We start from the raw sequence: 25,576 nt of genomic DNA, 5'->3' as shown, positions 1-25,576 counted from the left end.
AATGGCATTGTGCTGTGGAAAGAGGAGACCCATGTCTTCCCAGCAGCCGTGCTGGGCCCAGCTCCTGACATGCAAAGTCTCAGTTAACACAACCCTTTTCTACCTATTTTGTGAGGTTTCTGGAGTGGTGTTTTGCTTGTCCCCTCACTGGGCTGATCAGGGTGGGACTCTAGTAGGTGGGACTTAGGTTGTGTCTGGACTAGAAACATCTGCTCGCATTTGTTCCACTTGTCCCTTGAGACAGTTGAAACCTAACTCCTTGGTGGATACAGTCGGTTGCCTGCTCTGTTAAGTAAGATTCAGCATGGTTTATGTTTTAGCAGGATTAAGTGCACTGGACATCACAGCCTGGATCTTGTTAATGCGTAGGCAGCAGCAGGAAACCACTGCCCTTACCTCCCAGATTAATCATGTTAACTTTGGCGTAGAAGATCAGCTGGCATCCTGGTAGGCAGTGAGAGTTTGTGGGGTGGCAGCCATGAAAGAAAGAAGCTCTTGGGAAGATACTTAATTATGATTAACCACAACAAATGACCTATTCTGGGTGGAGCATTAATCATGAGCAACCACAACAAATGGCTTGGGAATGCAGAGGGGCAAGGTCTGCCTGGTTGAAAGATGAAGAACAGTTCTGCTACCATCCATCCCCTCCAGCATTTCTGAAGGCAATTAGGCAAGCTTGATTAGTTATTTCAGAGTTAAAGCTGCTTCTGAGGCAGAGCTTGAGACACCTCTTGCCATGATGGTCTTCAGAAGGCTTTGTGCAGTGCCTGTGAGGGGTGAGACGTTTATTTTGGTGTAAGAACAGGTGACAAGGCAGAACTACCTGGAAGTTGTTTTTTTCACCCTGAAGTGTTCTGAAATGCTCAGGATAGTTTCTGAAGAGCCTGCTAATTATTCCTTGGGAAACTTCAGCATATTGAGCTGAATTTCTATGTAGTCTAAATCCAGGTGCCTTTAAATGTTACTTTTCTCTAATTGTGAAGCGATGTCTTACTTTCCTTATGGGTCTGATGATTCCCATCTGCTTTCTGTGTCACTGCGTAAAGGTTCTTAAAAGGAAGATGGACTGCTGCCAGAGAGACAAGCAGAAGTTGTATGGGCAAACAGCAACTGGTGCGAGCTGTTTGCAGTAGTCGGCGTGCAGCTCTGCACGGTCGGTCGGGGTGTTTGTAGGGCCGTGGGTGCCATCTAGCCGCTGCTTTGCAGAACGCGACTGACAGCAGGGGAGCACTCCGAGTGTAAATGAGGCATTTGATGCTTATAGGAAAGTGGATTCCTGTCTTTAGCCATTACCTCTGCCAGTAGTGATGAGAAAAAAAGCATTGAAGCAGTGGCTTTCCCACTGGTGAATGCATCGGCTGTTTAGCAATAAAAAAAGAGAAAAAGGACAGTTGGAGGAAAACGTGAAGACTGGCACACAGCACCAGCACCCCTCATTCTCTAGCTGAATTTGTTTGCTTTGCCAGATCAGGTCTTTGCACAAAATGCATGCTGCAGGGAAAAAACCCACCAAGAGGGCAATCCAGCACTGAAAGAGTTGATCGTAATCAAAAGGGATTTCCAAACTCCTGCCCCACTTCAGCAGCTTTCCCAAGGTTCCTTCTCTCTTAGATACATTCTATAAAGTGTCTTTTCTTTGTGGCAGGGGTGATGTCTTTGGTAAACATGGTTTAACTGAGCATCTTCCTTTTGGATTATATCTCCTGATGGTTTGATGATGGGTCAAAGCTGTAATGCCAGTAAGCTAGGAAGAAATTCCAATAGGATCTTGTCCTTATTAGGTGGATGGTCTGTCCTAGCTGAATGCAGGGGAGATGCTTTGAGTCTCAGCTCAAGTTTGAGCAAGGGAAAAGGTATCTGTGCAGACAGCTTCTCTCAGGTTGCGTGCTGAGTTAGAGAGCTGGGATCACATGTGTTCTGCTTTAACAAAAAAAGGGACCAAACCCACAGACTCATGGTAAGTCTTTCCAGTATTTGTCCTCTTAGGACCAGGACCTCTTCTTACATTTTTGAGGCAAATGCTTTTTGGATCCATGGAAGCTGTTGTCACGATTGACTGGGGGATACAAAGCACTGTGTGAACGAAGGTTGTATCTTGTCATACGGACTGGGTACTGCTGTCCTTGTCCAGCATTTTCGGTAGGGAGTGTCTTCCTTTGTGTTTTCCTTAGGATTTTCAGTGTCTCTTCCTGCAGAGAAGCAGCAGCGTCGTCTCCTCTGGTGCCTGAGGATGTTCATTCTGCTTACCTAGGGTTCAGGAAGAACAAAACAAGTCTTTAGAAGTCAGAGCTGAACGAAGAGGGGGGTGGTGATGAAGCAGTAAGGTCCAAGCCTGGTACCTCTGCTTCTCAGCTCTGTTTTGTGACACCCTCTCCAGCTGTTTCCCAGTGTTTGCCTTCTGCCCGCTGTCGGGTCTCACTGAGCTCCCTGCCAGGCGTACCCCTCGGACTCCATCGCTGCCCTCTCTCCCTGCCTGGCCGAGGACAAGGCTGAGGGCCGGCTGCCTGGCGGAGCACAGCACCTCTCCTCCGCGCCGAAGGGAAAACCCAACACCAGCAACCGCCGCCTGCGTCCGCCTGGCTCCCCGCGCTGTTACAGGACACTTCGCATCTCTCACCGTGTGGCCTTGGGGCCGCCGCCCCCTCCTCCGCGCTGTCCCCGGGCTGGGGCAGCTGTGCCGGCGCTGCCCCTTCGCTCCGGGGCGGGGAGGGGGGTGGGGGGGGTGGGGCTGGGGGCGCCGGCTGCCTCTCTGGGTCCCCGCACGGTGCCGGCGGCCCCCTTCGGCCCGCGGCCGCCGCTGTGTCTGTACGAAGGGCGTTTCGTCACCAGCAATAGCAATAAACGAAGCTCCGTTTGCACGGCCGGGCCCGGTCCGGGGCGGGGCGGGGCGGGCGCGAGGGGCGCGGCCCTGCCGCCTGCGCGTGCGCCGTTCGCTCGCGGTGCCCTGAGGCGGCGGCAGGCGGGAATGGCGGCGGTGGCGGCGGCTTTGCTGGCGCGGGGCGGCGGGGCGCCCAGGGGTGAGTGCGCCGGGCTCGGGCTCAGGCTCAGGCTCAGGCTCAGGCTCGGGCTCGGGCTCGGGCTCGGGCTCGGGCTCGGGCTCGGGCTCCTGCTCCTTCCCGTTCCGCCGCGGCCGCGAGGGGTGCTGCGGAAGGGCCGCGGCCTTGCGCGGGAGGCGGCGCCCCGGTGCCCTTCAGGGCCTGAGGCCGGGTCCCTCAGCCTCGGCGGGGCGGTGCCGCCCTTCAGCTGAGCCCCAGCCCCCCCGGCCCGCTGCCCCGGCTGCGGTCCCGGATCGCGCGGTCCCGGTGCCGGCAGAAAAGCGTCCCTGCCGGGACGTCCCCCACCGCGCCGCTCGAGTCCCGCCTGGGGCCGAGTCGCCCCGGGTGGGTTTGAATCCTCTGCCCCGGGCGTGAGGGGAAACAGCGGCGCTCAATTCCTTCCAGCGCTGGCCTTTGGGTGCCTCCGCCGGCTGCACACGGTGTACCAGACAGTGGAGCTGCCGGAAACCCACCAGATGCTGCGCCAGACGTGCCGGGACTTCGCAGAAAAGGAGCTGATGCCTCTGGCAGCTCAGCTGGATAAGGAGCACCGCTTCCCGGGAGAGCAGGTGCGTGCCGCTGCCGCCGGAGGGGCGGCCTGGCTCGTCCAGAGCCTGAGCCACCCCGGGCCTGAAGGACAGTGTAAGCTCCAGCTTACTAGAAAACTGGAGTTTGGACCAGCTGCTGGTCGTGTTCTTTGTGGAGGTTGCGATGGCTACGGGGCACTTGGAGCAGATACGTGTTGCTCATCCTCTGGGGCTGTGGAGAAGCAGAGATTCCAATCAAACCTGTCTCTTGTGGAAAGCAGTGCAGACACAGCAGGGCATTCTGTGCTGTGCTGAGCAGACTCACCTGTTACATTGCAATGAAATATTAAGCTCCAGTAAGATATTTATGATTGTTAGCCACAAGGCAGCAAGCCAACACAGAGGCATGTGAGTTTTGTCATACACCCCTCTTTCTATTAAGGAGCAAGGAAGATAGCCAGGAAAGCCATACTCACTCAGAGGAAGAAAAAGCTTTCCTCTTCACTTCATTGTTCTTACTTGAGAATTTTATGTTTGATTTTGAGGCTTTTCTCTTGAATGCATAGGGGCAATTTCAAAGTACAAACAGTGTTTATAAAGCAAGGTGCATAGAACTAGTTGGGTGTCTTTTGTTCATCCTCTGGATTTCATGTGAAGGACTAATGCTTTGGGTGCCCATACAGCAGGGAAAATGTTTGTTTAAAAGTTCCTCCTGGGTCCTGCTAAAGCAAGGAGAGGCTGTTAATACAGATACTTCCATAACATAAAAAGCTTGAGGTCTTAAATACAAAAACAAGAAAGCTTGGGGGTTTTTTTTGTATGTTGCCAAATGTTAACAAAAGTAGAGTGAGACAATTGATGCTGGTTAAGAAGCCAGGGGTCCAGCTGAGAAACTTGGAGTGGAATAATGAGGAATGTAAGCAACAATTAAAACAATTGGGAAACAAGACCTGGCTTTAAAGGGAATGAAAAACTATCTTCATGCAAACTGTTCTGTGGGTCATTCATTCTGTAAAATTCTTTCCTTGTGCAGTCCTAGGCTGAAGCTCAGCAGACTCAAAGGTAAAGTTCTAATGATTTTTATCAGCCAGATTTCCCATTGAGAGCGTCCTCCTGACAGGACACATGTGAGGGGAAGAGATTTGGTGGGAGGCTAAGGAAGTGGTGGTGGCATTGGATCTTCCTATTTCACCTTCAAAAGGCTCCGTCCTTCCCAGTCCTGAAGAGATCTCTTTAAATGGGAAAGAGCCGCCTCTTAGGCAGCAGTGACTGCGTATGGCTCTTGTTAAAGTCATCAGGACCTGGGAACACCAGTTTGTACAGTCAGACCCCCATTTTGCCAGGAGTTGTGCAAATCTTTTCCCCTGTGTGTAGCCCTGCTGTGACCTGTCTTTATGTCCATCTGTCTGCATGTAGTTGCTGGGACACTGGTGGTCCAGGGGATCTTACTTCTGCATTCCCCATGTGTAGGTGAAGAAGATGGGTGGCCTAGGGCTGCTGGCTATGGATGTGCCAGAGGAGTACAAAGGAGCAGGCCTGGATTATCTGGCCTATTCCATTGCAGTGGAGGAGATCAGCAGGGGCTGCGCATCTACGGGCGTCATCATGAGTGTCAATAATGTAAGTGCCTTTGGTCATGCGTGAGGGACAGGCACGGAACCCAGGCTGGCATCCCGGGGGTCACTGGAGAGGGCTGAATGGGAGAAAAGAGATCTCTTCCTACGGTGGGTTCTGATGGGATGGAGAGGGCTTAGACATTAGGGAGTTACTGGCTTGTACCTTCAAGAGGCACTAACTCCACTCTCAATTCTTAAAGTCTCTGTATTTAGGGCCGATACTCAAGTTTGGCTCCGAGGAACAGAAGCACAAGTGGATCGCTCCCTTCACCAGCGGGGATAAAATTGGGTGTTTTGCCCTTAGTGAACCAGGTGAGGTGACTGTTACTGTTCCTGTTGCAAAGAACACAGGGTAGTTTCTCTCTTCAGTCAGGTTGAAGATGGACTTTGGGTCTGTCAGATTGTAACAGTTTGCAGAAAGGTGGTTTGTAGCAGCTGTGTGTAAATGAAGTCTTAGTGCCCAGGTTATGAACTGCCCATGGTCTGTGCTGAGAATGTTCATCCCCTTTGTGTACAGAGCTCTGGAGATGAACACATCTTAGACACATGGGCCTTTTCCCTTCCTGTTTGGGTCCTCTGGGAGGGACAGTGCTGACACTACTGCAGTTAAGAGGCGTGGGCAGGGGGTGTGTTTGTGGCCAGGCTGTTGATAGTGCCTGACGTGTGTGCTGTGTGTTGCGCAGGCAATGGCAGCGACGCAGGCGCAGCGTCCACGGTGGCACGCCAGGATGGGGATGAGTGGGTGCTGAACGGCACCAAGGCCTGGATCACCAACGCCTGGGATGCCTCAGCCACCGTGGTGTTTGCTACTACAGACAAATCCCTGAAGCACAAGGTGAGTTCAGTGGGTCAGTCAGGAAAAGGGGCTAGGACTGGAGTCATGGGGAAGCAGCGCATTGAGAAGGCCCTGGGGACTCTGCTCAGAGCCATGTGGGCACTGAGCGTTGAGGGGCTGGTGGACACTGGCTTTGTTCGGCCTCAGCTCTCCCTTCCCCTCTCCCAGTTATCTGGACATGTGGCTTCTGTGAATAATGCTTGGAGAAAGCTGTTGACAGTCAGGTAAGTGGGAAGTTGGCACTGCTCCTAAAAGTTTGGGTCCTGTTGCAGGGCATTAGTGCGTTCCTGGTCCCCATGCCAACCGCTGGACTGTCACTGGGGAAGAAAGAAGACAAGCTGGGAATCCGAGCCTCTTCCACTGCTAACCTGATATTTGAGGACTGTAGGATACCTAAGGCCAACCTACTGGGGCAGCTGGGAATGGGCTTCAAAATTGCCATGGTAAGAGGTGGATTGGGGTACAGGTGTGGCTGTATAAAGCAGTAGTTTCCAAGCCTATCTTTTTCAGACTTGGCATCACTTTGCTGAGAACCACTACCATAAGATTTGTAGCATTAAGCAGCTACACACTAGTCTCCCATGTTATTGGGGGAAATCATTCCTAGAGCTTGGTGAATCATTGCTTTACCATAAACCTGCTTGGCAGCACACTTATTGTAGACTCAACGTGGCAGTTCTCAGCTGAAGGAATGCCCGTGCCACTGAGGCGCTTTGTGAGCAGGGTTGATGCAGTTCAATTCTTCCCTTCCCAACTGTCTGTTCCTCCAATTTGTACCCATAGATAAAGCAAAAATGTGTCATTTTCCTTTGCTAAATACTTTGGCACAGGACAACCTCTGGATAACATTTGAAGGTGGATGAAATACAACTGATGGCATGTGTGTGGTTTTTGAGAAGCCAGGCAGCTGCAGAGCCAGGCTCCCTGTAGTGACACCCTCCATGGAGGTGTTCATTACGCTCCTCTGTAAGGGCAAAACGCTTGTTTGTTGGCATCTTTTGGAAAAAGCTCCCTGGGGAGCAGCCCATTCCATTATGTCCACAAGGAAAAGAACCCATCACTCACCAACCACTTTAAGACACAGCCTAGGACTGAGCAGTTGAAGCCTTTCCTCGCTGTGCTGTAAGCTCTTCCTGTGCACAGTGGGGTGGGGAAGCAGTTAACAGCCTTACAGGCAGGTGTTTTGACCTCAGTCTGCATACTGAATTCACTAGTCATTTTGAAAAACGCTGCAGTGTGTGTACTGGTGGTAAGGGCCACAGAGGAAAACTGACCACACCTCCTTTTTTATCCCCCCTGTTAAAGTCAGCTCACAGTGAGCCAGGGCTCTAGCTGAAGGGTTCACTTTAGCCCTGACCAGAGCAGCTGCTCCTTCTTGTGCTGGTTCCCTTGTTTTGTACCCCCTTTTTTCCCCCCTAGCTAGTAAGAAGCAGTACCTCTCCTTTCTGCTTTCCTTGAAGCCAGCCCTCTCTGCAGTGCCCAGTACATTTTACAACTCTCTATTCCAGCATAACTGGGAAATACTCTGAATCAAGGGGGTCTCTGAGCAGATGATACTGATGGTACTGCACTTCCCAGTAAGAGCAGAAGTGTGAGTGTACTACTTGTGATCAAGAAGGACTTAATACATCTTCTGTGTGTTTTGCAGCAAACTCTGGATGCAGGAAGGATTGGTATCGCCTCACAGGCTCTTGGAATAGCCCAGGCAGCTCTGGACTGTGCTGTGGATTATGCTGAAAAGAGAATGGCCTTTGGGTCACCCATCACAAAGCTACAGGCAGTGCAGGTATGAGTCAGGCAGATGGGGTGATTCCAAACTCTGCTGGTGTAAGGTTCATGTGCGCGCTGGGGCGGGCAGTGCACTTTGCACTGCTGGGGATAAACAAGGTGGTAATTTCTGATCACACACCATTAAATCTGACTGGGATAGTGGGGCTGCTCTTCTGGCAGTACTGGCCTCAGCAGTGGGAGACTTCTGGGTTTGTTCTGGTGTGGGCAGAGGCCACCTGGAACAAAGGCAGTGTTTGTCCTTGCAGTTTAAGCTCGCAGATATGGCTGTGGCTTTGGAGGGTGCACGCCTGCTGACCTGGAGAGCTGCTATGCTGAAAGACAATGGGAAGCCCTTCACAAAGGTACGTCCAGCCTTGTGTTTATCTAGCAGTGACAGTGCTGGGCTCAAGGCAAGAAAACTGCTCCCTGTACAGCATCACTTGCCCAGCCAATGCTGTTGGTGTTTTACCCACCAGCAGCTATTGGGCTGTGCTGTCAATGGTCCAGCAGCCTGCTGAGCTGGGTCCTAGTTTTAGGCAAGGGGGGAGGGATGGTGACTGTCAGCTGGCACCAGTGATCTGGTCTGTCTCTGTGCACCACTGGTCTGTGTGCCCTCCAGCTCCTTGTGCAAGTGAGGTGTTCTTTTGTGTGGTAGCTGCACCCTCAATGATCTTTTCTTTCCCCAAAGGAAGCAGCAATGGCCAAGCTGGCTGCATCAGAAGCTGCAACAGCCATTGCCCATCAGGTAACTGCTTCACCCATTGAAGTATTTGATAGCATGTTGAGAGGGAGTTTGTGTTGCTGCCTAAGTGTTTGGGGAAGGTGGGAGAACATTTACTAGACTGTTTTCAAAGAAACAATCTCCCCCCCCAATATGGCTGAAGCTGGTTAGTGGGGTTGGGGTGGGCAGTGATTTATGCTGGCCTGTGGCAGCTGTGATGAAAGTTGTCTTGTGGCTGCTGCTGCCCAGGGCCATGTCAGAATTCTGAACAGGCTCAGCAATGTGGGAGGGTGTGTGGGTGCACCAGTCAGGCCTAGGAGTAGTGAGCAGATGGAGCAGTACCTCCAATGTATGTCTGCTTTTATTCCCTTGTCCTTAATAGAAGTTTCTTGGCTGACATGGCTCATGAACTCCTCATACCTCTGAAGCAGTTCACTCCATGTCTGGGGCATCAGTATTGCTCTTACCCAGGTCAAATGCTGTGTACGCCTCTGCAGTCCATCCCCATGCGTGTCATCCCCCTACCCCCATTCTGCTTGGCCTTAGCTCCTTTTAAGGTGCCTGTGCTCTGTAGGAAACTAATTTGTTGTCCCTGCTTCCTTTCTAACCTGCTGCCTTTGTTTCAGGCCATCCAGATCTTAGGTGGGATGGGCTACGTGACAGAGATGCCAGCAGAACGCCACTACCGTGACGCGCGCATCACCGAGATCTATGAGGGGACCAGTGAGATCCAGAGACTGGTGATAGCTGGGCAACTGCTGAAGGCCTACCGCAGCTGAAAGCAGCTGACTGGAGCCAGACACTGCCCCAGCGTGCCTTTAACTGCACTGCAGTGATCAAGCCTTGGCCCTTCTGAGCGAGGCTAATGCTGTAAGTTTCTCTCACCAATGAGTAACTGACCCTCTTGTTAATATGTGCTGATTCTTTGGACACAGTGTGATGCAGGGAGGCCCTATCTAGGTTTGTAAGGGGTGAGGGCAGGTGGGAGGAGGGAACCTGTCCTTGTGAGAGAATGTAGGGCTTAAACTGGAGCAGTGTTTTGGTAATGGCAGCATTACTTTGCTGTTCAGTAACGTCAGCAGCTCTCCCTGTGTGCTGCAGGTTTGCAGGGATTTGTCACTACCTGGTACTGGATAACCAGTGTCTAAGTTAGAAGCACAGTGATGAGGCCTCTGTGCCCTGTTCCAGGCTGTGGTCACTGTGCCTGCCATGAATTTCAGGCTGGGATGCTGCTGTGTGGGAGCTCCCAACAGGGCAGAGAGTGCTGAGACAATCCTTGAGCAGTGCACTTTTCCCTACTGCCAGAAGGCAGGACACAGGTGCTACCTAAGCACAGAGGGCTCTTGCTACAGGCACTGGTCTCTGTGGAGATATAAAAACAAAGGTCAGGAAAAAAACCCCTCGACTGTGCCCAGTGTAGCCCAGCTGCCTGCTCAGCCAGCCACTTAATCATGTATGTGTAAAAGCAAAGGACAGAAAAGCTGCAATGCCTGAGACTGATTTTAAAAACCCCAACAAACTAACCACAAAAAAGACCCCAGCCTGCTCCCAGAGCTGCTATTTTTGTACCAACAACTACCCACCAGGAAAGAGTATGAAGCAGTAACAGCCTTTCATCTCTACATGGTTTGGGCAGCACTGAGGAACTGAACAGATGGCATAGAAAACCTTACCAGGAAGCATTAGCAACAGCACGTATCCTCAATGGGTTAGCTTTGTAAGAAATTAACTTTTAGAAGATTCAACAGCCAAATGAAAAGCTCTAAACTCAGGAAAAGCAGAAGAGGATTAAGCCAACAGCCTCTGTGGTCTGCTGCCTTGTCCAAATGATGACTATGCTGGAAGGTGGTTGGTTGGGTGGGTGGGTTTTTTTTCCCTGTGGTGCCATTTATTTAATTTGTGTGGAGAGAAAACCCAGTGGGATTCTATTGCCCATAAGTGAGCAGAGAAAATAAACCGTGATTTTTAAAGGACACTCCACCACCACCCTCTATTTTTTTTAATGCAAATGTGAAGCCATTTAGAGTATTTTTTTTCCCTTCCCTCAGAAGACAGAGGCAAAACCTCCAGCGCCTGCACTCAGCAGCTGGACAAGGCCCCGAGGTGCAGCAGGTGTTCAGCCCAGCACTATCAGTAATCCCTTTGCGTGTCGCTAGAGGGCAACTGCGTGTTGGGGCAAAGGCCTCAAGTCTTGAATGGCTCCTTCCTGCTGCGCCAGCTTAGTGATTGACAAAGAGTCAGTGGATTCAGCGGGGGTATTTCTGCTGGGAAAGCCATTCCCTTGCTGGCTGTGACTGTACTGTACAGTACGGAGGGTTTCTAGGAGTGAGAGACGTTTCTGGCTTGTGTTCAGCCCAGTGCTGCTTTGCTGACAGGTGGAGGCTCATTTCTGTGATTGTTCAGGAACGTGATTGTATCTCCCTGCGGCCGCTCAGCCAGAGCAGGGGCTGGGGGCTGCTCACTGCAAGAAGGGCAGGAGTTACTGCCCAGGGCCTGGCTTCACTCACCCCGTGTGCTGCGTCCAGCTGATGCCCCAGTGACCCAGAGCAGTCGGTCACGCCTGTGCACTGCTTCCCCTCTCTTCATCGAGCTGCTTCTCTTACATCTGCCCTACCACACTGTCAGCCCTTTCCAACTGCTCCTCTTCCACAGTGTGCCTCCTTCCTTGGTAACTCTCAATGCCAGCAGCTTCACGTCTCCAGAGCAGGGTGAAGTGGCCCCTGTACCTGCACTGTGGCTGAACTAAGGGGGAAGACCAGCGATGAACACCTTGGCTGACAGAGAATACACCTGAAGAACCTAAACCCACTACAGCCCTTCTGCAGAGCATGGAGGGGGTTGGCAGTATCAAGTAACTGACTGTGGCTGCACCTGTGAGCCTGAGCCAGGTTTTGGGAACACCGTGTGCCTCATGAACAAGCCTCTGGGTAGCTCTGCCGTCAGTACAGGAGCTGACCTGGGTAACAACTGCACACCTGCTGGTAACCTGCTGAGTGCTGCACACTGACATTGTATCCCATTACAGAAAGGGTGGAGCTGGGCAAAAGTCACTGGGCATCACTGGGTGACAGGCGCCGGAGCCTAGGAACACACCCCACTGGTAGTGTCCCTTCTGTTACTGCCTAAAAACCAAAAATCCCAACGGCTTGGTTCAAGGGTGCAAAAGCTGTCAGACACAAAGGTTTCTAGGACCTTCCTTGCTGCCAGAGAGCTCCAAAAGCAAAAAGCTGGCTTTTCTCAGAGCAAGGCCCGAAGAGGTGACTCCTTTGCTGCTGGCTGTAGTCTGGCTGTAACGCCTGTGCGTCTGCTCCTCAGGGGCTGTGCCAGAACTGCTGAAGGTGCAAAACTCAAACAAGTTTTGCAGCATTAAACAGGGAGCTCTCACCTGCGAGCCACCCCCAGACAGCACCGACCTGTCTCAGTGTGGGAGGGCTGAGCTTTCCTTTGAGAAAGGGGTCAAATACTTGCAGGTGAAGCAGAAAGTTTGTATCAGTTCACACTGCAACATTGGGCTACTGAGCTGGGGAAATCAGGTCATGCATAAATTAGAAAGAGGAGGGGGCACCAGTCACAGCCACTTTCCAAGGATGTGGGTTTTGCCCCACGATGCTCTGAGCAGCCGTGACACTGGTCACAAGGCAGATTACTGGGAATGAAGTGGGGAGCCCTGGAAGTTTACAGCTGGAGCTGGAAAAACACCAGTTTAAGAGTGGTTTCCAGGACAGGAGGACTGGTCAACCAAAGGCAGCAGCTGTATCTAGTGTTCCTGTTCCAGGAGTTCCTGTGAAGCCCCAACTAGAATCCTTTCCTTGGGAACAGAGTACAGGACTGAGGAGTTACCTTCATCCCCTGTTTTTATCATAGATGAAGCACAGAAGCTTCAGGTGAGCTCCCAACAGACTGAAGAGATGAGCTATTCTGGGCTGTCGCAGTTACATACACACAGGTGAGAAACACCTCACTCTTCTTGGGGAGCACTTCATGGCCTGTCCCTCACCAAGACCGAGGAGCTGCCTGGATCCCGAATCCCCTTCTGAAGCACCTGCCTTCCTCAGAGCACAGCGGGATGGGGCTCACCCCCTCACTGTCACAATTAAAAACCAAACACAAAACCCTAAACCACAGAAGTGCCATCTCAGCCCTCCAGGTTCAAGCGCTGTATAAAAACATTTCTCAGGCCTCGGCTGAAATTGCTGTCACATCAGAATAGTGTCTCTTCTGTCAGTGTGATCTACAAGATAAAAGGCCAAATTATTTCAAATTAAACTTTGTCTTGCCTTAATTGAGACCCTTCGTTATACCACAGAGACCTGGTAGCAGCCACACATTCAGGTTTTGTGGGGATTTTGGAAAGCATTAAAATACCAAATTTGAAAGACAACCTGAAGTAAAGAAGCAAAATACCTGTAAGATTAACAGGAAGGAGAAATGGAATTGAGAGGAAACCAGAGGGTATTTTAAAACAAATTCATTTCAAATTCCACTCACTGGCTACTTGTATTAAAAGAAACCCACTTGGGAGCCTTCCCACCACTTCCCCCTCCACAGGGGTGAAGCCACCCAACCATCAGTATGTATTTCCTAACTGCTACAGTGATTCTTCCCCTTCTCCCACAGAACTGTACTTCCCACAGGAAACATTCAGCTCAGCAAAAAGCTCTGCTGAGTGTCACAGGACTGAAACCGTGGTGGCAGCTGCCCTGCTGTGCTCGGGAATGGCCCTGATCTGACAGGCAGCTCCCCCCAGGACGATACAGAGTGACCAGCTGACATTTGGGATTTGTTTACTGGTGCTGCCTGGCTGGACAGCCCCAGGTCACTCCTGAACTCCTCACGTTTGCAAGACAAAGTGTGAGCTCACAGAAATTCCAGAACAGGTGACTGTAAGAGACAGAGGGCACAAACCTGACGCCGTAACCGCTAACAGGTTTGTACATCACAACTCTGGGCTGTGTCCTGACAACTTTGTTACCACCTTCTTTGCCAGTATCCTCCTGCCTTCCTACAAAAAGGCCTATTAATTAAGTTAATCAAACCTACTGAAATGGGTTTTTTTCTGACAGCTTTTCAGCAGAAAGGCAGGTGGTGTGGCAGTCCCACCGCAGGACTTTGTGTCGGGTAGTTTATTAGGGAGTTCCATAAGAGGTTAAATCAGGTGGCACAAGGCCCCAAAGGAGCTTGGCCAGTTTCATCCTGTTTTATCCTTGGGAAGACCCACAGTCACCCAGACAAGGGCCAGGGAGGAAAGGTGCCTCTGCACAGAGGGCCCAGCAGCTGAGCAGTGAGGTAGGAACCTGCTTCTAATCCCCCACATGCTGAGGTTGTTCTACACAGGAGACTGTGGGACAAACACAGGGGGTGCTTTCCCCTCTGCAAACAGCTTTGTATTTAAAACAGTTTATGCTTCATTTAACCTCTGGGAAGCACCAAAATCCTTTTCCCACAGGTGGCAGCTGCTGGAGGGGCAGTGCACACGTTTCAGTCCTGTTCTGCTCACCTGGCAGGTACCAGCTTCCACAGGGGGAGGGTGCAGCAGGCACCACCTGCACGTCCCGAAACAAAGTGTTGCAATTACAGCTCAGTATCTTCTCTGGGTGCCAGTCACAGAGGCACACGGTGTGCAGGAGGGCAGCACAGCTTAAAAAGGAAGGCCAAGGTTGTTTCTGGAAAGCTAAATTAATTCTCATCTCAAATGTTTTTTCCCCAGAATGCTTTTAAAGTGTAGAAAGTAATTCATAGGCACACTTTCCTGGCAGGGACTAACCATGCCACTGCAAAACACAGAAGGACCTTGTATTTTAATTCCAAAGGCAGGAAGGGAACTCCTGAGAAGCTGAAGGCTCCCAATGTGCATTGCTGACGGGTGGAAGAGCTGGGAAGACAAAGCAGCAGCAAACTGCATCTGAAAATGTTATTCCACAGATTGGAGCCTCGGGGAAAAAAACCCCACAAAACCAACTCTTTTTTCTCTGAATACCCAACACCTGCTACAAACGCTAAAAGCAGATTTTTAATGAAAAAGTCTTTAACCTGAGAGTTACCTGATGCTGGGCGCTGCAGGCACATGCTAGAGGAAATGCTCTCAACTAGGTAAAAGGTACGAATTGGGAGGGAATTAATAAAGTCACAACATCCCCCCACCACACCCACACTTCAGAAATGTTAGAGCTCCCTCCCCTCCCCAAGGGCTCTGGTGCCTCTTACCGTGTGAGCGATCTTGTACAGCCAGCTGGAACGTCAGCAGCCCCTCTGCCTGCACGCAGGGCCTGACCTGCCCGAGACACAAAGAGGTTCATCAACAATGGGACACAGTGGGACTGTGCTGAACAGGCTCTTGTACCCCCTGACCAGCAGATTGGCCATTTCTCTGCAGCTCCCTTACCTGCTGTCACGGAGCTGTACCCCGAATCGTCACCGGTCAGTCAGGTTCACCCTTAAACGTGGCTGTTCTCCTTCAGTCAGCATCTACCCAGCTCCCCAGAGCCATGAGCTGTCGGGACAGCTCCCCGAACCCAAACAGGCCGAGTACTTTAAAGGACACAAGTTCTAGTTACCTCTGGGAAGCCTTTCAGCGAGAAAAGAAAAGAACTGGAACTGCTGGTTTAAACAAAACCAATAAAATCCACATTTTAACAGACCACAGGTACAAAGCAGTTGACACACGAACTCCAGCCAGTCACAACAGTAAAGGACAGTTTTCTTTTTTCCTTTTTTTTGTTTTTTTTTTTGTTTGTTTTTTTAAGGGGCAGGGGCATGGAGAAGATACAGCACACTAATGGAACGAAATGCAAAAATACAAAAAAATAGAAAATAGAAAAAATGTATTTACAAGTGATACATTACTATGATCAGAAAGCACAAAGACAATTGCTGCTATTGTACATGCACTGGGTCAAGAAGGAACTACTAAAAACCTGCAAGGGAGCTGTCTGTAAATAAAAAAAGAAAAGGAAAGAAAACAAAACAAAACAAAAAAGCCACCCCCACCCCCTCCCCCCAAACAAACAGGGTCAGGTTTGAATTTTTTTCTTCCCTAGTTTGCTACATTGATCAAAATCAAGTATCCCCTGAAGTCCGTGAGTACAATGGGTACAAATACTACACTTGGTTTGAAATTGCAGGTTCAGTTGGAGGAGGGGAGCAAAGAACAGCAGCTCGTTGTAGGTCCATATACAAGAAAGCCATAGTAAACTGCTCTACATGCTAAAAATTACAGCAAGCCCCTGTCTGCTACATAGCATGATCTTAGCAGGTTTTCCTTTTTATTTATTCATATATATATCTATATGTGTGTATATATATATGTATAAAAATCGTGCCCTTTTTCACTGCAACATGACATCTGGGTGGAAATGTAACTCGTTACAACAAATCTGTATATGTATACTGCAAGAAGTCACTCGATGTCTGTGGATTTAATAAGTAACCTCACACCACAGGAAATATTTAATAAATCAAAAAACCCAATATGGTGACAGAAGACCTTCTGTCTCAGTTCTTTTCAAAACCGAAGTCCAGCAGGAAACTGGTCCCAATGTACACAAGGGGGGTCTCTGAAGAAGCTTCAGTTTGCTTAACTGTTTGTTTCTTTTAGTGTTCACAAGTTTTTGAACGACCTCAAGCCGTTTTCAGTTCTGAGTCTCTCTCTTCCTCTCTCACAAAGGTAATAGTCTGGTGCTAATCCATCCGAGTGAGGAAAAGAGGAAAGTGGCTGCAGTTGCACAAAGGGTCCCCAATTCCACATCTGCAGGGAGAAACGGAGTCACACCACGCTCCAGGATCTCAGCTTCTCTTCCTTTTCTTCCTTTTAATACAAAGTCCTTCCATACCAGTCCCGTAGCTGGTACCTTCCCAAGTACCAGCCAGTCCAGCTTTAGGAGATGACAAAGCCACAAGTTTTAAGTGAAAAGGACCAAGGCAGAAGTTCAGGTCACTTTCTATCTGTTCCATCATACTTCCAGGAAACGGGAGCTGCTGGACTTGGAGTGGAAAGGCTCAGACCACATGCGACGTAGATCGCCCTAGGCAGGGAAACAGCAGAAGGGCCGTGCCCTCAGAAACTTTAAAGTCCACTGAGAATTCAGACTTTAACACACATCTACAATTGCAAACACATCTTAAAGCAAATCTATATTCTTCACCTGTGTTGCAAGTTACAGAAACAAAATTAATCCTTTCCCTGTCAGGCCAGAACATCTTATTTTGGGGGCAGATCGACCTACAATGGGTTTCTGATGGGAAGGAAATACTTATGCAGGTGGAAAATTCTACCCCTCTGCTCTGAGTGCAAAGTGTGTGTTATGACAGCAGCCCTGTAACAGGAAAGGTTCCACTTGAAAATTTCAGTTCAGAACAGGTGCCTGGAGTAAACAAGGATCTGCCTCTCCAGTCTCTGTTCCACCTTTGTGCACACATTCTTTCATCACCAGCTGGGTGAGGACAAATTCACTCAATTAAACCAGCATTTTACACTTCAGAATTCAGTTTATAATTACTGGCACTTCAGGTACATAAATTATCATCTATTTCAGGAACTCATCTCTCAGTTACTCAGTCCTCCAAAGCAGAGATCCCCCAGCAGCAGCGGTACCTTAGTTCTGGGCCAGCGCTGTTAAGGACAGGCACCATCCTCAGGAGGATGCCCAGTGCCAGAGCACCGGCCCCGCTTCCAGCGCCCCCCAGAGCTCCCTGCTGCAATTACACCGCCCGGTCTTACCTTTAAATAGGCCATGGTGAGGAGCGGCAATAAAGTAAACGGTACCAAATAGAGTAGGGCAGGCTGGGCTGCCCGGTGGATGCGAGAAGCTACTGTTGCAGTTAATAGACCTGTGAAAGAAAAAAGCCACTGTGCTATCCTTAGGTTTCACAGGGATGTGCTCACCGTTTCACCCACATGGGGCTGCCTTCCCTTCCTCTAAGAGACAGGCTATGGAAAAGTCAGTTATCTGTGCTTCACTTTCCCCCAAGACATTTGAAACAAACAAAACAGTGAAAACTTATTCTATTTTAATATTAGGCTGCGTTGAGTCACTTGCTCCAGTTTGGAATCTCAAAGACTAAGCTAAGAATAACTCTAATGAAATGCAGCAAAAGGCAAAGGGGAGGCCGCTGAAAGCCCCGTGCTGAAGTGCTGCCCCAGCACTGGTCCTCCTGCGATTGTCCGAGGCCCTGAGCCCAAGAGGAACGTTGTATGGCCCAGGAAGGATTTCCCTGGACACTTGCCCAAAGGGAACACGGGGGAAGAGGAGGCTGGGGAGGAGGAAGGCCACTGGTAGGACATGATGTTCCCTCAGGAGAGGCACACGCATGGCCTGACCTTGAGGGAAAGAGTCTATTTTATGTTGGGGAGGAGAGGGGTGGCTACATCAAATGAACAACAGCCTTCCAGCTGGGACTACGTTGGATCTGCTCTATGTGCTAAAATGTCACAGGATCATAAGCATTAACAGTAGGATGCAAAAATACCAGAGTTACCCAGAGACGTGCCCTTCTGCAGCACAGTCTGTCTAGAAACTCCCATGTTCTTCCCACGTGCGGGTATGAGCTGCAACAGCTTCTATGCTAGTAAAGGCAGGTGTAAAAAGGCTCCTAACAACAATCCACCAACAATCTCTTTTATCCTATAGATAAAATATAACCCCCCAAAAAAATCTTCCAAAGGAGACTGCAGAGGGTGTTTCTCCCTAGACCATGCCAGTGAATCACAGAACATACCCAGGCGTTCTCTCAAAGCCTCTTTACACTTGCTTTCATCATCTGTTAAACCTGCAATAATCCCACTTCTGCTCACTAAGCAGCTACCCGTGTTACTCTAATTACTCACCTACAAAATATCCAATGAGTGTGCAGTGAAAGTAGGAGACCTTCTGCATACGTCCAGAGATGTTCCCTGGTCCTGGGGCACCACAGGAATCGCTGTTGGCCTGCTTTTTGTAGTTATCGTAGCGCAGGACGAAGCAGAGCAGGAGACCTGGCATCACGATGTCCCCGATCCCCAGCATAGAGAAGTGGCTGCCTGTGGAACTGGAGAGAGACTGAAATTGGGTTCGTGCCCAAGGCACAGGATGACAAGCTCTTGACTCCTCCACTCTGGTTCTGAGCTTCATTTTGCACGTCCCTCCTTTCTGTCAGCAGCAGTTTGTTTTCATTACTGGGAGCTAAGTGCTGGCTACTGAGGATTCTTCCTCAGTGACTTCAGTTTTAAATGCCCATTTAAATAGTAATGGCATCTTGCTCCAAACTGGTTTGTTTCCACCAGTAGAGTTTAAGCTGCTTTTAGCTCTGACCTCCCTCAGTGAAACAGATCCATCAACTCTGTCCCCTCTCTTCTACGTGGGGGGAGGTACCAGCTCACAATTTTATCAAACTGATCAACACTGGTAGTCACTTTCACTCCCCTGTGCACACAGCACCTCTAATAAAAGGTAATGCATCAAATTATGGACTCCTCAGGTCTTTGGCTTCCATCAGACCAAATGTGTAAAGAACTAGTCTCACCAGATTGCCAGAAGAGAGCCAATTACTACATAGATTAAGAACAAAAATTAGCCATTATCTTAAATCCAAGGTATTTTACATTAAAACAAAGCCAAATTGAATTACCACAAAGCTGACAAAATCAACAACTTTGCTTTTATCAGTTCACACAAAGCAACTCTGAACCTCTCTAATTTCAGCATCCCAACATCTAACAAAACAGGAGTTATGCTGACATAACCTACTGTGTAACCACTGACACACTGGAGCTCACTGCCCCATCAGGCCTACGCTATCTAGCTCAGATCCTGAGACACCAAGGAACACCCATGGTGGAGAGATGTGGAATAAGCTCCCTCCAACATGGCACTTACCTGGTAAACTATCCTTGCTTAAATCAGTTTCTAACTCCCTACCCAATCACTTGCAATTATGCAGTAATCAAAATGATTCTGATGTCACATTAAACCCCAGCTGTTTTGCTTTTAAGCATTAAGTCACAGAACCTGCAACAGCAGTCACCAAACTGTGGAACTCACACATTTGTCCAGAACTGAACCCTGTTCTGCACAGACCCCCTTTTAACCTCATCAGGATCATTTCTGCACAGCATGAGACAGCAAAGCATCCGACCCTCACCACTCCCAAACACACTGTCATCATGAATAGGGAGGGACTGAACTGGGAACTAAGTGAGTATTTCCCACAGCACTAGTGGGCAGGAAAACGCCTCTGATACAGCACAGTGAAGAGCTGCTGATTTTACCTTGGAAAGACAAGTTTGCCAGGCAGTGACAGGCGGGGAACATCTCTGCCCACGTTTGGTCCCAGGTGAAGCTTCCGGGATAACACGTCCAGGGGGTTATCAGCTGGTTGTGTGGCCACTTTCACCATAACGTTGCTGTTGAAGATGTAGGCAGAAAAAAAGACCTACAGGGCAGGGAGAGCATCAGCAATTACAAACTGCAACTACACAGCAGCTCAAAGCCACAGGCATTTTTGCTTTGCTTACTCAAGAAAAGAAAGCGTGTCGCCCCCATTTTCCACATGCACACATACACGGTGTAGATGATCAGAAAAGGCAACATGTATTTCAAAAATTCAAGTTTTTTACACTAGTAAACCTCAAGAATAACTGGAATATACTTTCTGATAGCAAGATTTTGATCAATATCTTGAGATCCCTTGGCAAAGGATCCACCTGGACTACAGGTAGGTAGCCCAGCGCTACCACAGCTGGTAACCAGATCCTGACAGTACCCAAAGGCTTGAAAGCAGAGAAGAGGTAAGTGCAGTGTGGGACGAGGCCAGGCTTGTTTCAGACAGGCTCTTAGCCTACAGTTCATGGCACTGGGAAACTATCTGGCTGCCAGCGCTGTCAGCAAGCGCTTCCCTGGATCGGTGCTCAGTGTTATGTGAAGGTAAAACACGACCCTTTCACTGCTACAGAATGTATTCTGTCAGGATTCTTGTAAAATCACAGCAGCATCTTACACCCACCTTACTGGCTATAAATGAGTTTGCAGATTTCACTGCTCATCAGGAGCTGGCATGTGCATACTGTGCAAGCGTGGATAAGGCTCTGTGTTTACTTGGAAATGCTGCTTCTGATCTTCAGCCAGGCTTGCAAAATTTGAGATCTCCCTTTTTGTGTTTGTTTTTTGGGTTTGTTTTTTGTTTTTTAAATAATACATCTAAGTTGAAATCCTCTAATCATGTTTCTGCTTTTGTCAACTAATTAGTGAGGAAATAATTCTGTATCTTGCTGCAGACTTTAACGTCTCAGAACGGAGCCATGAAGCTGATCTTCTGGCTTTGCCAGACTTCATCAACTTCATACTAGTACATTTCATGTAAAAATGGCCCAAGGCCAGTTACAAATCCAAAGGATAAAAACTGTTTTAGCAAAACCAAACAAAACACTTACCCAAAAGACATCATAAATTAGTAACCCAGAAAGTAGCAAGCAGGAAACCTTCAGGCTCGGCAGCCGAACAAAGGCTATCATTGCAACACACAGGCCCATAGCCAGAGCTACAAAATTCAAGCACATAATTAGTTCATTAAAAATAGCCAAACAAACCAAACAAACCCCCCAACCCCAAGCCAATTCCTCCCCCCCAAAAAACACCCCAAAGCAGCCTCTGCGCCTGTGCAGCAGTGCATGCACTAGGTGACTGGTACCATCTCCAGATAGTGAAATTCTTCTTACCAGAGTTAAGTGAAGTTGAAACACATCCAGTGTGAGCACATCCCTTGGGAACACACCCCCGTGGAAGCAGATTCCCACCCGCCCAACCCGCAGGCACAACTGCCCTTTCCAGTCAACTTCCACTACACACCACAAAGAAACGCTCCCTGTCTCCTGTCCCAGAGACTCACCTCCCCCATAAGACACTGAATTCCCAGTTAAAAACAGAAGCAACAGAACAGCTCTGAACTCTCTGTGCCCCAAACACAAACCTCTGCTTTTACAGTACCAGGAGGTTTTCTAGCAAATGCATAAAATAAATACAGTTCTTGACTCTTAACTCAGAAATAGCACAGCTACCTGACATGTTAGGACATGGTGTGACAAAAACACCACTCAAACCGACCACCTGCTTGGGCAAGACCATGTAACACTGACTGTCAGGTATTATTGCTTAGATATACAGAGATTTCTCAACAAAAATCAATGTGAAAGCCTACCAACCAATGGGGAAAAATACAGGCAAGTCTCTTCCTAACCCTCTCCCAAGGGTGAGCGTTCAGCCAGATCAACAGGCTGAACAACATGCCGCAGCTCAGATGTGAGTTCTGTGCCAAGGGGAATTCTGTCAGGGTAGAAAACTAAGATGCTACACTAAAAATATCCCAGCCTTCACATTTGTGTGATTTCCTGCTTCTTTAGGCCTAGCCTTAGCTCCCAGTGACCATCAACTTCAACAATATTTCTTCTACTGGTGATAAGTAAATCTCTAAACTAAAGGAAAAATAATTAAAAACCTGGAAAAGTAAATGAACTTCCACCTATGATACCTGTGCATTTACTAGGAATCATGGAGTCCTGGTAGGACCTGATTTCACTTAAGTATTCAGACACTTGTCAGACACTTGTCAACAAACTCTGTCCAACACGACACAGAATTGGCAAAAAAGTTATAATCCTCTTTCAGCCAAGTGGCACTGCAGGGAGAATGGACCCATTACATCCATGCCCCTTGACTGGACCAGAATTCACACGCTAACGGCCAGATTCTCTACACAACTGAGAAACTACCTTACACTCTCATTTCACCTGTGAGACGTGGAGTTCTTCCATCCCATCAACACATCACTAAGGGAACATTTCCACACAGGTGCAGGGGAGCTTGCAGCCCCCAGCCACAGCTCTGGCAAACCCACCTTATCCTCTGAGGACTGACAAGCACAGTGCTGTGGCAGCTGCCAGTCTGAACGAAGTAATGGGATTCCTCAGATAACACTGTCCCCTAAATCCTGCTGCAGAACTGTCAGTAGCTATAAGATATAAGCAAATTATTGAGGTTTAAAGAATCCACCATGGTGATGCAGTGAGGAAACGGGCTGCATTCAGTAATTCAATATAGTTCCAGACTTCCTCTGGCAAACACGAGGGAACAGCCTGTCTCCAATCAAAGAGGTTTCTCTAAAGCCAATGTTAATAATAGCTCAAGCAAGACTATATTTAGGGAAGGATTTCCAGGTTATAATTAACTAAAGTGGAAATATTTTAAGTAGTGTGAAGTTGTATCTATTGTTCACACACTCCACTTCTCTATCACCAAACTGAACACAGGCACACGCGCAACTAACTCGCTGTCATCAAACCACACGAACACCAGGTGGAAAGGGAGACAGATGGAACAGAGTCTTTGAGATGACAGTGAAACACACATGCTAATAATTCTGCAGTTTTGCAACTGCTTTAAGAAATATTGGTAAATTAAAAAACAGAAGGGAAGCAAGAATGCCCGGGAGCAAGTATGAGTAATACAGGCCAAAGTGCAGTCAAACCACCGCTGGCTTCTGTAACTGGAAGGAGCTCCCTTTGCCAATGGACAAGTCCAGAAATTGCACAAGCAACAAAGGCATTCGTACTGAGCTCAGGGGTAGAGCTGGCAAACTACTTAAGGCAGATCTCCATTGGAATATACTCCAAATCCTCAAAAGGAACCAAAACCCACAACAGAACCAGCAAAACAAACCCCCCAGCCAGACCGACAAACAAACAAACAAAAGAGAGAGAAACAAAAAAAAGGTGAAATAGCCACAACACTGTAGCTCTGGTTTGAAGTGCTGGGCAGTGGGTTCACAGAGCTGACTAAGAAGGAACTGAAAGAGTTACCACTCAATTAACAGAACTAATTAACTTGGCAGTCCCTGCCAGCACACTCCTTTCGAAGTGAGATATTCTGAGGATTAGGAATGTTCTTGCCTGTGTGAGCAGACTCTGGGGATACAGCTCCCTGTTTCTCAGCTTTACTGGACTACTGTGTCTGGAGCAGATGAAAGCCCCAAGATGCTGGTGGTGTGGTGTCCAGTTTACAAAAGCATTACAAGCTGGCAAGGCTTAAGCTTCCTGCACAGGCCACCAGTTTACCTGTGGAAGGCAGGTACTCAAGTTCTGATCTAATCATGTTCCTATGAAACTCTCAAAGTGTATTTTAAAGAGTGGGAATAAGAACAGCATCTGCCCAACTGCCACAGGTCTGCAGCAGCTCCCGGGGTATCCAGGACAGCTCGGTTTGGTCTGTAGCTATAAACAGACACTGTGTACATCTACAGCCTTCCTGTTGTACATGCCCACCTATGTCCACTGCTCAGGAAAGCTTTTTACCAGGCTCTTCCAGGGGAGAGGGACCATCCTTGGTTATTCTATCAAATAATCAGCTCTGAGAAATAAGCATTTCAAGCCTTATAAATGTACATGATCACATGCCAGAACAACGCCCCGGAGACCGTATCAGCTCATTCTATCCTGTAAAACGCCCCTTGGTTTTAGGAACAGTTAAACCAAGTACTGTGCAGACAGGGGAGTTGTAGTATTTGAGCAGCAAAGCCTGTTCTGGCAGGAACTGCCTTACCCCGTTTTGTGAGGGCTGGAAATTACTATGACGCAATTTTTACCCAGCTCTTAACTAGAAATTCACTCCCATGAAGAAAGAATCAGCTGCACAACAGCGAGCCACACACACAGAACCCGAGGTGCACGGCTGAGAACAAACACCTGCCCCAGTTCTCCCCCCAGCTGTGGGGCCAGGTGACGTTGTTCACAACGTGTTTCATTTTCTGCCCACAGTGGAACAGAAGATCATCCCAGCTCTACTGAAGAGGAGGAGTCAGACCGCAGCACACCCAGCAGCTGGAGGGTGCTGCCCTACAGACGAGCCAGTGCTCAGCTTGGGTGTATCACAAGCTGTGCTTACTGCCCACAGTGCCCAACAAGAGTCACCAGGGTCCCAGGTATCCAGTGCCCAGAAGCAAGGTGTAACGGCAGAGGTGACGTGACCCCGCTCACCGCAGTGTACTGTGAGGAGCAAAACCCCAGAGTCTGTTTCCCCCATAAGTGCTGCTCCCTGCTCAGTGTCACAGACAAATGTTGACTCAACTGGATCTGAACACAGACTCAGGCTTACCTAGGTAGTGCAAGCTCTCTTGATGCAAACTACAGGAAACACTCCAAAGCTAGTCACTACCAACACAATTTGGTAAATCATAAACAAACACCAAGAGAAACAAGCCCAGTCGCTCAGTACTCTGCAGATTAATTACCTCAAAGCCCATATTTCAGACCAAAGTGCCCACAAAAATAGCTGTTTTTAAGTAAATGCTTCTGTCAGTGTCTCAGCGTAGACAAGTGTTCAGGTTCTGTGGAATATCCACACGTGACACTCCACTTTACAGCTGCTGCAGATCAAATGCGCCCTTGATCTCACTCTGCTTAACACAACACAAACTTCCCCTGCCTCCTTTCCTTTCAAAAGGCATCCCACAACCTGTAAAAGGGACAGCTTTTAAATGCAGCAAAAAGCATGAATGAAGCATGACACCTGTAGACAAAAGAAATCAAGGTGCCATGACCGGTGTCAGTGCTAAGGACCACCTGCTGCAGCTGTCTCATTTCAGAGGAGCTGGAAAGCTGATGGGCTCTATGTTTTCTACTGCAATGAACCATTTCAAGGGCAGGCAATGCTGTCCCAAATATTTTTCCTCAAGCAATCATAACCCCAGGAGCCATTTCACGAGATGTCCTAAACCAGCTGAGCTGCCTGACACAATGGAGAAGCAGAGATCCTGCTTCTGGCTACCCCTCCCTCCTTTTGCTGTCATATCCTCTCCTTCCCCTCACAGCCCATCATGCTGCTGCTTACCTTTGCCCAATCTAGCACATACCTGACTGCACAATAATCCGATTCATCTCACTGCAGCAGCAGAAAAATCTCCTGGCAAAAAAAGAGGACGCTGCCATTCTAGTGAGCTGAATCAGTTTACCATGTGATTAAGTGAGTGCCAGAGCTAGCACAAGAGATTTGGAAGGCAGGAGGGGAGGAGGAAAGCTTCTTTTCCAAACAGTAAGCTGTGAATTCAGT

At 48.9% G+C, this 25,576-nt stretch overlaps 2 protein-coding genes across 3 annotated transcripts in view; one reads left to right on the top strand and one right to left on the bottom strand.

The window, feature by feature from the left end:
* Positions 1-2,952: 2,952 nt before the first annotated feature.
* Positions 2,953-12,905, top strand: ACADS (acyl-CoA dehydrogenase short chain). 2 transcript variants are annotated; one of them, XR_014617684.1, is made up of 11 exons: positions 2,953-3,020; positions 3,444-3,607; positions 5,036-5,185; positions 5,382-5,493; positions 5,865-6,016; positions 6,289-6,459; positions 7,665-7,802; positions 8,053-8,148; positions 8,475-8,531; positions 9,134-9,377; positions 12,372-12,905. XR_014617684.1 is itself a non-coding variant. In XM_084272024.1 (10 exons), exons 1-10 carry the CDS (start codon positions 2,969-2,971, stop codon positions 9,284-9,286), a joined length of 1,245 nt encoding a protein of 414 aa, XP_084128150.1. In that variant the 5' UTR covers positions 2,953-2,968; the 3' UTR covers positions 9,287-10,462. The 2 variants fall into 2 exon arrangements, 1 of the variants encoding a protein (XP_084128150.1); XM_084272024.1 differs by lacking the exon at positions 12,372-12,905 and having other exon boundaries at positions 9,134-10,462.
* A 1,889-nt stretch (positions 12,906-14,794) lies between these two features.
* The window catches only part of SPPL3 (signal peptide peptidase like 3), a gene marked incomplete at its 5' end in the record, with an annotated part of 59,712 nt that continues 48,930 nt past the window's right edge, over positions 14,795-25,576 (bottom strand). The window contains 5 exons of the mRNA XM_084272062.1: positions 14,795-16,528; positions 17,224-17,333; positions 18,331-18,530; positions 19,750-19,913; positions 20,911-21,017. Coding sequence (XP_084128188.1) covers positions 16,457-16,528; positions 17,224-17,333; positions 18,331-18,530; positions 19,750-19,913; positions 20,911-21,017 — 653 coding nt within the window. The 3' untranslated portion in view covers positions 14,795-16,456. The remainder of the gene's footprint in view (positions 16,529-17,223; positions 17,334-18,330; positions 18,531-19,749; positions 19,914-20,910; positions 21,018-25,576) is intronic.

Source organism: Gallinula chloropus (assembly GCF_964237585.1).
Source record: "Gallinula chloropus genome assembly, chromosome: 17".
NCBI lineage: Eukaryota > Metazoa > Chordata > Aves > Gruiformes > Rallidae > Gallinula > Gallinula chloropus.
The sequence above is the reverse complement of the archived record's forward strand: the minus strand, read 5'-3'. Positions and strand labels throughout refer to the sequence as shown.

Coding starts and splice junctions, on each gene's coding strand:
- ACADS (XM_084272024.1), top strand. CDS start 2,969: ATGGCGGCGGTGGCGGCGGCTTTGCTGGCGCGGGGCGGCGGGGCGCCC. Junction 3,608..5,035: donor ACCGCTTCCCGGGAGAGCAG/GTGCGTGCCGCT, acceptor CCCCATGTGTAG/GTGAAGAAGATGGGTGGCCT. Junction 8,149..8,474: donor ATGGGAAGCCCTTCACAAAG/GTACGTCCAGCC, acceptor CTTTCCCCAAAG/GAAGCAGCAATGGCCAAGCT.